At 36.9% G+C, this 13677-nt stretch overlaps 2 protein-coding genes across 2 annotated transcripts; both read right to left on the reverse strand.

Annotated features, from left to right (window-relative positions):
- Positions 1 to 605: 605 nt before the first annotated feature.
- Positions 606 to 3415, reverse strand: LOC123309745 (coiled-coil domain-containing protein 42 homolog). The gene is made up of 2 exons (XM_044892983.1): positions 2807 to 3415; positions 606 to 1339 (listed from the first exon to the last, which is right to left on the reverse strand). The coding sequence occupies exons 1-2, from the start codon at positions 3284 to 3286 to the stop codon at positions 806 to 808; spliced, it is 1014 nt and encodes a 337-aa protein (XP_044748918.1). The 5' UTR covers positions 3287 to 3415; the 3' UTR covers positions 606 to 805.
- Positions 3416 to 3680: 265 nt separating this feature from the next.
- LOC123309787 lies at positions 3681 to 5309 on the reverse strand. The gene is made up of 2 exons (XM_044893055.1): positions 4388 to 5309; positions 3681 to 4308 (listed from the first exon to the last, which is right to left on the reverse strand). The coding sequence occupies exons 1-2, from the start codon at positions 4856 to 4858 to the stop codon at positions 3799 to 3801; spliced, it is 981 nt and encodes a 326-aa protein (XP_044748990.1). The 5' UTR covers positions 4859 to 5309; the 3' UTR covers positions 3681 to 3798.
- Positions 5310 to 13677: the final 8368 nt, after the last annotated feature.

Consider the following 13677-nt stretch of genomic DNA (forward strand, 5'->3'; position numbering starts at 1 on the left):
TCATGTCCAAATTGACGTGAACTATTTGATGAACGCGTTCGTATGAAATATTCGGTGCTTCAGATATCCGTTTCAGCCCAATTCGACGGTCTGATAAAATCATGTCATGGACTGCATCGATATTTTCGGGGACTGACACAGAAACTGGCCTTCCCGATCAGTCATCATCTTCAATGGAAAATTTACGTATTTTGAAGCTTGCAGTCCAATTTTTCACGGTCTCATACAAAGAACATTGATCACCAAGGGTATTAAGCATATCTTCGTAAATCTGCTTACCTCTTAACCCTGTTGAATACAGGTACTTGATGATGACTCGATACTCCACAATTTGGGTGGACATCTTCTTTTTTTTTTAATTTATTGCGTAACTCTGGTTTACTTTTTCGACTTCAAACTTCACACTGACACTTCTAATGAGCTATTGTTCGTTGCTATGCTAACGCAATATTTTTGTATGCATGGAACTGGTCTAGGCTTACTAGATATCGATACATCCTCGTAAAACTGAAAGCTCTCCGCTTTTTACAATGCAATGATCGCTATCATTTCGTGATGAATCATGGGATTTTTAACGGGAGGGAAATATTAAGGAAACTCCACCAGATAAAGAACAAATTTACTTTACTTTTTACCTTACATAAAGAGAAAAACGTGAAAAAACCATAAATTACACTATCAGAAATCACAATTCAAACGTAACTGCTCTTCGTACATGTAACAAAGAAGTTTCGAGATGAGAGAACCATCTCATAACTTTTCTTCTCTAATATTTTCATCCGTTCTTTGTCTATTTCCTTCTCCTTCATCCTTTGTTCTTATCCTGCGACTCAACGATGTTTCTCAACATCTCAATGCAGGTGTAAATCACCGTCAATTGGTTGTCAAAATCCCCCTTATGAAAAACGACCTCCAAACCTTGCCTCTTACACATCGACAAGTACATGTCGTTTATGAAGTCTTCAGTGATGGCGAAGTTATGGAACAGCCTCTCGGTCTCCAGCTGGACATTTGACAGCACCGTTTCGACATCTTTGCTCTTTGCTGTGACCGTTGCGTGCACCACACTCAAATATCCCAGTTTATTGAGCAACGATTGGATCAAATTTATCCTGTCGAAATCCTTCTTTTCCTCTTCCAACGTCAAAGTCTCCAGTTGCTTCTTTTTCGACTGGAATTTCTGCGCCGCTTCTTCTAACGTTTCGAACAACAGCGCGAACCTGTTGATGAGGGATGATACGCAGTTGTATTCACCCTTTCTCGAAACGACAGTTTCCAGGAAGTCGTTGTAGATCGAATGCTTCTTGATTTGCTGCTTCATCAGTTTCTTGATCTTCCTCTGGAAAATAATAGATGTAGAGTTTTCCAGGTAGAGACTTTTGTGAAGTTCTAATTTAAATCTTCAACAACAAAATAAAGTGTGCCAAGGGATCGATACGTTCCATTGTGTGTCCAATTTTTGGCTTAGTCTCTAGGCTTCCAACGAAATAGGACAAAATTATAAAGAAATCTTGAAAATGACAGTCATTTACGAGGATGTATTGATATCTAGTTAGTCTAGACCAGTTCCATGCATAGAAAAAATATTGCGTTACCATAGCAACGAACAATAACTCATTAGAAGTGTCAGTGTGAAGTTTGAGGTCGAAAAAGTAAACCAGAGTTACGCAATAAATTAAAAGAAAGAAGATATCCACCGAAATTGTGAAAATCGAAAAATTGGAGTATCGAGACATTATCAAGTACCTGTACTTAAAGGGTTAAGAGGTGAGCAGATTTACGAAGATATGCTTAATACCCTTGGTGATCAATGTCCTTCGTATGCGACCGTGGAAAATTGGACTGCAAGCTTCAAAAGAGGTAAATTTTCCATTGAAGATGATGACCGATCAAGAAGGCCAGTTTCTGTGTCAGTCCCCCAAAATATCGATGAAGTTCATTACATGATTTTATCAGGCCGTCGAATTGGGCTAAAACGGATATCTGAAGCACTGAATATTTCACACCAACGCGTTCATCATGCTGCAAAATGGATCCCCAAATGTTTGAATGTTGACCAAAAGCGTGCAAGGGTAGAAGCATCGCGTTCGATCTGTGCTCGATTTGAAAATGATGTAGACTTCTTAAACCAAATTGTTACTATAGATGAGACTTGTGTAGATTTCTACGATCCAGAAACAAAGCAACAATCGATGGAATGGCGACACTCTGGTTCTCCAAGACCTAAGAAGTTTCGTGTCCAAAAATTTGCTGGAAAAGTTCTTGCTTCAGTTTTTTAGGATTGTCATGGAGTAATCATGATTGATTTTTGGGATAAGGGTAGAACAATAACCGGAGATTACTATTCGACATTACTGACCACTATGCGGGAAAAAATTTAAGAGAAAAGACGCGGAAAGCTATCCAAAGGTGTTTTGTTTTTGCAGGACAACGCCCCTGCACACAAATCTCATGATGCCATGCAAAAAATTCGTGATTTAGGGTTTGAATTACTAGAACACCCTCCTTATTCACCAGATTTGGCTCCATCCGACCATCATCTCTTTCCTCAACTAAAAAAAAGGTTAAAAGGTCGTAAATTTTCTTCCAACGGGGAGATAACAAAAGCTGTGGAGGTCTGGTTTGCAGAGCAAGAAGAAACACTCTTCTCGATAGGTTTAGAGACGTTTCAGGTTCGCTGTAATAAATGTATCCAATTAAGAGGAGAATATGTTGAGTAATAAAATATTTTGTCATTGAAATTTTGTTTGGTTCTATTGTAGGCTAAGAATGTTTGAATATATCCTCGTAAGAAGTAGGATCATACCAAAACAGAGATCTTTTCCCTGATCAATTCGATCTCTTCGTCGTATTTACCCCCCACTCTCCGATGATGACTGATGTTCTCTTCGAACCTTTCTCTTTTGACAAGATTTTCTTTCAGGAATTTATTGAAAATGATCATGTTCGTTTTAAGTGCGTGCTCCTTCTTCTCCAGCATCTCCCATTCTTCATCCAGATGGCAGCGTTCACGAAGGTATTTTCCACGACGGTCCTCGAGAGCTGCAGAACACCTGAAAGTTTCATCTTTGGTGTGTTGTGCGGTCTTTTTTATGATATTCATTCTATCGTTCATCTTTGGGAGGACAACTTTGTCGCAGGAATCCGTGGTGCGGTGAATCATTCTCAAAGGATCGTATGTTGAACCCTTGAAAAGTTTGGCAGAAACCATATCTCTGCTCTCCAAGCTTACATTTTTCGTTTTTTCCCTTCTCTTCTCTATTTTCGGCAGTTTTATGTTGATCATCGATGAATCAATTGTGTTTCTGACGGAAAAACTCAATTATGAGCGAATTCGAAAATAATATCAAGAAGAACTCTCGACAAATAAATGAAAAATATTGGAGAATAACTCAGTTGTATGAATAATGACAGTATGTATATATATTTGTGACTTTTTTTCTTCGAAGGAATATGCCACAGATCCAGATCGGGAAAAGTAAATTCTTCTTCTTTTTCTTTGGCACGTTAAACCGAAGAGAATCCAGCGTTGAATTTCTGTTAAATGAAGAATTCAACTCAGGCAAAAATTCTTTCTTGGATTTCTTCTTGATAATTTCAACGATGGAACGATGCATAGAACAGTAATAAATTGAGTTGTAATTTACGTAAGCATTTTCAGCAAAATTCAACCACACCACGAAAATAATCAGAAATATATTTCCTATATATAAAAATACGAAAACACAAGAATATAAAACTCGATATACATAGGTTCATAAAATTAAGAGAATTATAACCACCACAGCACAAAAATACTCATTTCAGCTTCCCCCTTCTTCCCAGTTCAGATTTGATGCATTCCAGCTGATTCTTGTAGTCGTATTTTGGAAACTTTTTCTTCACATCCAACCTCTTGCACAGGGTACAATATAAAGCATTCACGTTTCCTATACACTCTTCGTAATCCATCGCATATTCGTGTGTTTTAGAACATATCGACATTATCAATTTTTCGTTTTCTTTATTCTTCAGTGTAACTTCGTCGTATGCCTTTGTTAGGCGGCTGTATTGCAAAACAAGATTCAACCACATAGGTCTAGAGTTGTTTATCATTTCGTCCAACATCTTATGATTTTCTTCAAGGTCAACGACCCTCTTTCTATAAATTGCTATTGTCTTGTCTAGAGACTCAAAGAGCACTTCAAAACTGCTGGTCACATCTTGAACACTCTTGAATCGAAAACTGCGATCTACGACTTTTTCCAGGTATCTATCGTAGATTGAATGTTTGCTTATTTCTTGTTGAAGAAGAAGACTTACTGTTTTCTAAAAAGGGAAACATTTCCTTAGTTTTGATTCATTGGTTTCGTTTTCTACAGAGATATGGATTAATTGATTAACTCACAAGTTTTTCTAGCTCTAGTTCCAGCCATTCAACTTCAGCAGAACGTTGCTTCACTTTCTCATGTTGATGGATCGTCATGGACAGAAATCTTTTCCTTTTCTCCACACCATTTAAAACAAATTTGTTGTACTTCTTGAAATATTTCCTGAGTATTTCCTCTTTATCCTCTAAATCCTTCCATTTAGCCAAGGTTATTTTAACTTCTTTCACCAGATTTTTCCTTCTTTTCCACAATTTTTTATCAGTCTTTGACAGACCCTGCTCCAAGGACACAAAATCTCTATTTGTTTCAATACTACGATACTCTGATGGAAAAGGATACCTATGTGTTTCACTTGGATGTCTTCGGATATCCCACGAATCGGTTACAAGTTCTCGACTACCAATACAGGGTAATAAGTTACGACAGATTATTGGCGATAAGGTAAAGTTGGGGATTCTTTTTTCACCCATCATTGCGGAGGAAGCCATCACATACAAGGTTGAAAATCTAAAGTATTCTCAAGAAAATAAGGAACAATTGGAGTATGGACAAACTTCATAAAAAGTAATGTCAATTTAATTTCAACTTTGACGCAGATTCACATAGAAAAAAATCCATAATTTGTTGTGTTCCACCCTTTTCATTATTTTCAATGGTGACCTACATCAGATGGAGAGAAAAGTACGAATTATTCATCGCCAGTAATGGTCCAACCGAAATTTCAAACGTCCCAGGTAATCATTAAGCAATTTCACAGGGGTGTATTTTAAATTAAACCCCGATACCATTGGAATTACTGATAATATGTCCAAAGTGATGGGTATGCTCCAATTAAACGGTGGATTTCACGTTTTTCCTCATTTTAAAATTACAGAGTGGACCTACTAACCACTATTTTCAGGTGGTGGCTTTGAATAAATGATTCGGCATAATTTTCCTTCTTTTTTGGAGTTTTCATACTAACTTTAATTTCTGAATTCATGAATTTTTTATGATACGTACTGTAAATCTGAATTGAGGATTGTATTGACCTTTTGTAGTGCTCAATGTCCTTGAAAAAATTATATAATATCACAGTATCGAATTATCCCAATTCTCTGGTACTGACAGCAAAATTTCGAGTCTCAAAGTCTCAAGTTTGGTTTAATCCTGGATATTTCAGCTGCATGAAGATAAGAAATGTATGATTTCTTTTCTACAGGGTCTTTCTCAAATTGACTCATGTCGTCAGTGCAGACAGAACATAGGAGAAAACGAAAAATCTATATTCTAGTAGCGTCCACGTACGTGTGTGTAGATGTTATGCAATTTATGGTCGTCGTTATGCCTAAATATTCTGCCATAGTCTCGTGTTTGTATCTACAGTCTAATGCATAATTGATTCCGAATGCGCACTGGCCTTTGTGGCAAATTACAGTAATTTCCAATCGATAACGCTGAAACTTTTCCCCACATTGCCTTACTTTGACGTGTTTGCTATTCATTTAATATTCTGTTGGCAATATTACGTACGATTCATTTTTCAATAAGTTATGTCCTTCCTATCCTCAACCGAATTCAGGGCGGTATTTTCAGATTTTCTCTCTCAATGACAACTCGAGTTAGATGATTCAACCCTGACTATGATTGAGGTGTCTGAATTTGGTACTCATAAGAGCCAATAATGCTGGCCCATTTTGAAGACAATCAAGTTGTCTTGGCTGCCTAGATTTCCCGATATTCACTTAAAGAACATGACTGGGACAGGACACAATTATTCAGAAAGAGAGGTGTTGTTTTTCATCAGGACCACGTAACAAATCAGTACAAAAATCTCAAATAAAGTGTTGAAGTTCAGTATTATTTTTGAAGCCTTATTTTCATCGCAGGTCAGGAGAATAAAAAGGCCTTTATTCTAGCCAATACAAATTGCAGAGTGTGAAGAAATTCACATCAAAAACATCCTGTTCTTCTGGTCCAGTTTGTCGAAATCAAAATTCGAATTGATGGGCATTGCAGCGAAGCTCATCGATAATCACCTGTATAGTTCTCAATTTGTTTTGTATTATCTTAACTGCGCTGGAAATGGAAATTTTTGAATCCTGTCCTGTCGGAACGGACAGGCTACGTGATAGCGAAATGTTTGTATCGAAATTCGATCGAAATTGCTCTTTTTACGCGAGCTTTTCCGTACCGAACAATTTGACATGTTTCGTGTTTGTCCAACGGTTCGTTCTGGAAAAATGGATGTTTTCCAGGCGTGCCACCGACGGTCATTATTCAAGCCACAATTTCCCCTCTAAATTGCGAACGATCATATTGAATTATAGATTTCGTTGGCTCATTCGAGATGTCAAACGGTTTAGTCCTTATGGGCTTAAGAATACATGAATAAATAAATAAATTCTGTAAAAAGATTGTACTCATTTTAGTACTATGAAAAATGCACAGTAAGAATCTCAATATGTTTGTATACTCCATTCGAATTTATTTAAGCAGTCGGTTGGCCATGAAGTAATTTTCTCAAGTTTTTGTAACTAGAACGGAGTAAGGTTGGCACTCATGAAATGTCGTTAATGTCATTACGCCGTTGCCATCAACTAATATCGATTTTTAGTAGGAAAATGCCGAAAGTGATTTAAAAAAGAGACGGGGTTTCAGGAAGTGCTATTTAGAATTCAGGTCCGCCCATTCAAATAGTTATACCCTGATATTCTAAAATCCACAATACTTCAGACGGTAGCGAAAATATTCAATGTGAGAGAATTTATATAATGTTTCATCTGAATCTAAAACGACCTAAATTTCAGCTGAATATTTCCACAATCAGAATGATTGTGAATGAAGAGGATGACAAAGAATTTCCTTCTATTGGGAGACCCAAAAATTGGTGGCATTTCAGAATTTTTTGTTTGAGTGAATTAATGCGAAGGGTTTACTACAGGATTTTCGATGAATGTCATCGTAGAATAAGTTCCCAAAAATTGATTTTCCTATTTTTCATTTGACTTGTCCTATACATTGTAAATGTCTTAAGGTACCAATAAATACCTAATTATTATTAGTATATCAATGTATTGGTGAACAGCCACAAATACGCCCCAGTTGTCCTGTTAATTGTTCAAAGGTGAAGTTCATCTTGACTTGACTTGAACTTCCTTTAATTCCTTTTACTTACATTGATGCAAGATGATTTTTGTTGAATAATTTAAAATTCTAGTAAGTATCTGTTAATTTCTTCGGGAGATACCCATTCCCAACCACTGCATCATATGCATTTCATCTTCGGGTTAATATTTCTGCAATCTACAACGGATGTAACGTATTCAAACTTCAGCCAAAGAAGATAACGAACATTAACTCTCCTCAAGCTAGTGCATATTATGAAATTATACCGATCTCTTGTATTTTCCATGCAAATAACTGGATTTGGTATGCCTTCAATCAGTTTGTATGAACTTCAATTATGTTCGTCACATATTTTCCGAAGAGATTCGACATTGTGATAAAATACGTAATAACAGAAACATTTACGTAGAACGGGCAACATAGCGTTGATTTAAAACCCAAAAATGTTTTGACAAGCGTCATAACCCCACATTTTCGTACTACACAGAGTGAAATGTGTCAAATTTCCATGGTCAACCGAGTGCTAAAATAAAAGTGAATGGAGTATACGTACAAATATTTCATCAGTAGATTCTTGAGGTTCAAAGAAACATTGTTCATTTACCATTTTGTTTTTGAATAAGTCTTGGGAGTTATTAATATTCCACCTGACAATTTCGGTAAAAATCTTCGTCAACTTGAAAGTTGGCCTGGAAATTAGTACAGCAAAAGCTTAGAATTACGTTTATAGACCCAGTATATCGACCTTCAAATTCCTTAGCCTACTACTTGTAACAACGTTATAAAAAACAACCCTCTGATAGTTTAAGTAGAGATTTGCATCAATCCACCAACGCTGCCCTGAGATGGAATCAAAACTGAATCCAAAAACGCCATTAATTTTGTGTGGAATCATCTCCAGCAGGCCGCCCCGCAGACACTTGTTTACCCAGCTAAAAATCCGAATTTAAATTTGGAAATTCAGACCCCGAATCTGTCATCTGTCAGGTGGTCAGTCGAGGCTAAAAAGGCACTTTAAGGATGATTAATGCGTCCGCATAAGGACCGTATAACGTCGCTCTTAGCGGGGTTCTATAGGTTCCACAACCCTGCTCAGATAATCAACCACTAATTCAAGAATACCGTTAGATCGGGGGGTTTTCATCCAATTTTGTAAGGTAGCGATGAAGGCAGTTTCGCACGACCTGCCCTTTGTTGGACGCACAAGATCCTCCGAATCATCGCGGAGCGTTGTCTGGAATTTTTCATCCACAATTGATTCGTCTGACGGAAGATAGGCTTGAGAAATCTGGGATTTATATAAAAAAGGTGTGGGACTGGGTGTAAGGTCTGAAAGTACGAGACTTGACTCGGTTTCGCTGAATGAGAACGCCAAAATGTTTTGAGTTATGCTTCTTTGACCGACAGACGAACCTTCGTGAATGAAATGAGGTGCACCTGCAACAGCCTTAGACTTATGACATTTCGAGGTAGATTGGTAGATATGGTGACTGATAATAAAAGCGATACTGATCCTACGAATTTATGTAATGGTACGTTCGCATATTTTTTTTCAATCATTACTTATGATGTTTTTTCGGTAACGAACATAAAAAATAATAGTGAATATAACTTATACGAGGATATATTGAGAAATTCTTGGCCTATTATAGAACCAAACAATATTTCAATGTAAAAATATTTTATTACTCAACATATCTTCCTCTTAATTAGATACATTTATTACAGCGAAACTGCAACGTCTCTAGACCTTTCAAAAAAAATGTTTCTTCTTGCTCTGCAAACCATACCTCCACAGCTTTTATTACCTCCTCGTTGGAAGAAAATTTACGACCTTTTAATATTTTTTTCAGTTGAGGAAAGAGATGATAGTCGGATGGAGCTAAATCTGGTTAATAAGGGTGGTGTTCTAGTAATTCAAACCTGAAATCACGATTTTTTATGCATGGCAACATGAGATTTGTGGGCAGAGGCGTTGTCCTGCTAAAACAAAACATCTTTGGATAGCTTTCCGCGTCTTTTCTCTTTAATTTTTTCCCGAAGAGTGGTCAGTAATGTCGAATAGTAATCTCCGATTATTGTTCTACCCTTATCCAAAAATCAATCATGATAACGCCATGGCAATCCCAAAAAACTGCAACAAGAACTTTTCCAGCAGATTTTTGGACACGAAACTTCTTAGGTCTTGGAGAACCAGAGTGTCGCCATTCCATAGATCGTTGCTTCGTTTCTGGATCGTAGAAATGTACCCAAGTCTCATCCATAGTAACAATTCGGTTTAAGAAGTCTACATCGTTTTCAAATCGAGCACAGATCGAACGCGATGCTTCTACCCTTGCACGCTTTTGGTCAACATTCAAACATTTGGGGATCCATTTTGCAGAAATTTTTTTTATGTCCAAATTCATGTGGACTATATGATGAACGCGTTCGTATGGAATATTCAGTGCTTCAGATATCCGTTTTAGCCCAATTCGACGGTCTGATAAAATCATGTCATGAACTGCATCGATATTTTCGGGGGCTGACACAGAAACTGACCTTCCCGATCGGTCATCATCTTCAATGGAAAATTTACCTCTTTTCAAGCTTGCAGTCCAATTTTTCACGGTCGCATACGAAGAACATTGATCACCAAGGGTATTAAGCATATCTTTGTAAATCTGCTTACCTCTTAACCCTTTTAAATACAGGTACTTGATGATAGCTCGATACTCCAATTTTTCGATTTTCAAAATTTCGGTGGATAACTGTCTTTCAGTTTATTGCCTAACTCTGATTTACTTCTTTGACCTCAAACTTCACACTGACGCTTCTAATGAGATATCGTTCGTTCTTATGGTAACGCAATTTTTTTTTAATGCATGGAACTGGTCTAGGCTAACTAGATATCAATACATTCTCGTAATGCATTGGAGAATTTTGGTGTTTTCTTCATTTTGTTATCCAGTAGCGATAAAAAACGATGATATGACTTTCCTTCCACCAGCTTCTTGAATCATCAATGATAAATGACCCTTTTTCCCCACCTAAAATTCTCGTCTCTACAACACCCTACTAATTGCCAATTTGTGAGAAAAGAAATGTCGCAGATTTCAATCGAACCATTTTTTGGGACACACATATCAAACGAAGGTGGCTGGCAAGCAACATTTCGAGCAAAACGCCAGGTATAAGTCAAATTCCCAAGTTGCGATACCCGTCCGTCGAAAATCTACGAAAACAGGTAACGCGGCGTTATATTCGGAAACGTTGCAGTGCCACCGTGTATCTGAAATAGACCCCGAAAAAATATATCACTTACCGGCTGACGCCGAATGTTTATTTTCGCAGACAATGAGCGAGGGGAGCTGTAGGCTCTTGAACTTGGCACGGAATCGGGAGAGAGCGCTCCCAAAAAAAAAAATTCAAATAATGGATATCCAGAAAGTTTGTTTGCCATTTATTTTTATACCAGTTTCCGGTGCGAGGTTATTTGAGTTCAGGAGACGGCTGAGATCAGAGTGAGAGCTTTAGGGAGGCGCATTCTGCAGTGGAAAATCATCCGAAAAGGTATACAGAAGACTAGTATAGTAGAGTGTTGACAAAAATGAAAAATAACACTTCTTCGCTGTCAATTGCATCCTAAAAACTGAATCATATCTGTGTTTCCACTTAATCGATCTCCATTTTGTTTTCAATAAAGTCAAAATTGTTTCAACGCTATTAAAAATCGAATTTTCATTACGTCAAAACAAGTTTCATCCAATGACGATGCCAATTAAGATCTTGGAACGCTTCAGGCTTGTCGAACATGAGTGCAAGTGGCCATTCTCTTCAATGTTAGCCAAAATATGATGTCTCGTAAATTAAAGCGGAAAAAAAAGATCTAAAGTTTTTCCTCTGAAACCGAAGAACAGTGTTGACCAAAAATATGACATCAGATGCACTGTCACGTTATTGTTCTTGCCTGAAGACAAACTGAAGATATCGTATTGCATTTTAACTCAATTACGAAAGTCCCTAACTCTCACTAAGACTTCTTTCTCCTCAACCATACCTTACCTTGTCTAGCTTAACACCCCCCCGCCCTCCCAACCCCCTAAATCCTATCGGATACCCACGCGGCCAAATTCTCATGAATATTTTTTACGACTCACGTCCCAAAGGGCATGGTTATCTAATTTCGTTCCTCGCGGCTTCGTTGGATTTTTTTTTTTTGGTATACGCAGGTCTGGTCCGCGATAAACAACCTTTTTTACGAGGAACCAGCCAGCCGTCTCGGGGCGATAGACAAAAAGAGGCGAAAGGGTTAATGCTGCAGCAGGTTAGGGGCGTCTGCGACCTTGGAAGTCTGTGAGAACGAGCGAATATCTAGGATAGCATCCACCCTCTTTTCCCGTATGTGTGCATCAACACACCCCCCGCCCGGGATGCGAGAGGGTGAAGAGAGAATTTCTGATATTTCTTCGATGTGGGCCAGCAAAATTTAAATTTACAAGGATCCGAACCTTTTAAATGAATTTTAGAGTGTGCATTTTTTTAAATAATCGTAAGATAGGAAAGGGGTTTGATTGGAATTTTTTCTGCGAAGGTCCTGAATATATTTGGCTTTCTATTAAATGAAAGATTTTAGTGGATCCTACTGCAAATTCTTTGGAGCACACCTCGGCCTTTGCAATGAATATTGAAATAACTTTTGTAATGAATATTGCAACGAATCTCGTAAAATATGTCCCTGCCATGAATTTGAGATAACAAGTGCTATGAAAACTGTAACAAATCTTTCTATAGAACCATGCAATGATTATTCTGATGAATATTTCAACGAATTTTACAGAAATCCTGCAATAATGTTCGAATTTAGAATTACAAATGATCCTTTTCAATGGTTCTTACTGCAAATTCATCGAAGCATCTATCGGCCTTTGCAATGAATATTGGTATAACTATATTGCAACGAATCTCGTAAAATATGTCCCTGCCATGAATTTTGAGATAACAAGTGCAACGAAAACTGTAAAAATCTTTCTATAGAATCATGCAATGATTATTCCAATGAATATGTCAACGAATTTTACAGAAATTTTGCAATAATGAGCGAAACTCTTCTGCTTTTTTGAATTTCTAATTTCAAATGATCCTTTTCAATGGATCCTACTGCAAATTCTTCGGAGCACCTCTGGGCCTTTGCAAAGAATCTTGGAATAACTTTTGCAATGAATATTGCAACAAATCTCGCAAAATATTTCAATGCCATGAACTTTGGGATAATGAGTGCAATGAAAACTGTAACAAATCTTTCTATAGAACTGTGCAATGATTATTCTGATGATTATGTCAACGAATTTCACAGAAATCCTGCAATAATGTTCGAATTTCGACTTTCAAATGATCCTTTTCAATGGTTCTTACTGCAAATTCATTGAAGCATCTATCGGCCTTTGCAATGAATATTGGTATAACTTTTGTAATGAATATTGCAACGAATCTCGTAAAATATGTCCCTGCCATGAATTTTGAGATAACAAGTGCAACGAAAACTGTAAATATCTTTCTATAGAATCATGAAATGATTATTCCAATGAATATGTCGACGAATTTTACAGAAATTCTGCAATAATGAGCGAAACTCTTCCGCTTTTTTGAATTTCTAATTTCAAATGATCCTTTTCAATGATTTCTACTGCAAATTCTTCGGAGCACCTCTAGGTCTTTGCAATGTATCTTGGAATGACTTTTGCAATGAATATTACAACAAATCTCTCCAAATTTGTCAATGCTATGAATTTTGGGATAACAACTGCTATGAAAACTGTAACAAATCTTTCTATAGAACCATGCAATGATTATACAATGAATATATCAATGAATTTTACAGTAATGGGGGAAACTCTTTTGCTAAATATTATATTGTATTAACAAATGTTCGAATTTCGAATTTCAAAGGATTATTTTCAATGGATCCTACTGCAAATTTTTTGAAGCACATCTCGACCTTTGCAATGAATCTTGGAATAACTTTTGCAATGAATATTGCAACAAATCTCGCGAATCATGTCCCTACCATGAATTTTGGGATAACAACAGCTATGAAAACTGTAACAAATTCTACTATAGAACTATGCAATGATTATCCAATGAATATGTCAACGAATTTTACAGAAATCCTGCAATAATTAGTGAAACTCTTTTGCTAAACAATATATTGTATTAACAA

Source organism: Coccinella septempunctata, chromosome 3 (assembly GCF_907165205.1).
Source record: "Coccinella septempunctata chromosome 3, icCocSept1.1, whole genome shotgun sequence".
In the NCBI taxonomy this organism is placed as follows: Eukaryota; Metazoa; Arthropoda; class Insecta; order Coleoptera; family Coccinellidae; genus Coccinella; species Coccinella septempunctata.

Bases quoted from the DNA above. Each gene is read 5' to 3' on its own strand.
- LOC123309787 (XM_044893055.1), bottom strand. From the start codon at position 4,858: ATGGCTTCCTCCGCAATGATGGGTGAAAAAAGAATCCCCAACTTTACC. The intron at 4,309-4,387 runs GTGAGTTAATCA...TTCCCTTTTTAG, and splicing joins AACTAGAGCTAGAAAAACTT to AAAACAGTAAGTCTTCTTCT.
- LOC123309745 (XM_044892983.1), bottom strand. From the start codon at position 3,286: ATGATCAACATAAAACTGCCGAAAATAGAGAAGAGAAGGGAAAAAACG. The intron at 1,340-2,806 runs GTATGATCCTAC...ATTATTTTCCAG, and splicing joins GGGAAAAGATCTCTGTTTTG to AGGAAGATCAAGAAACTGAT.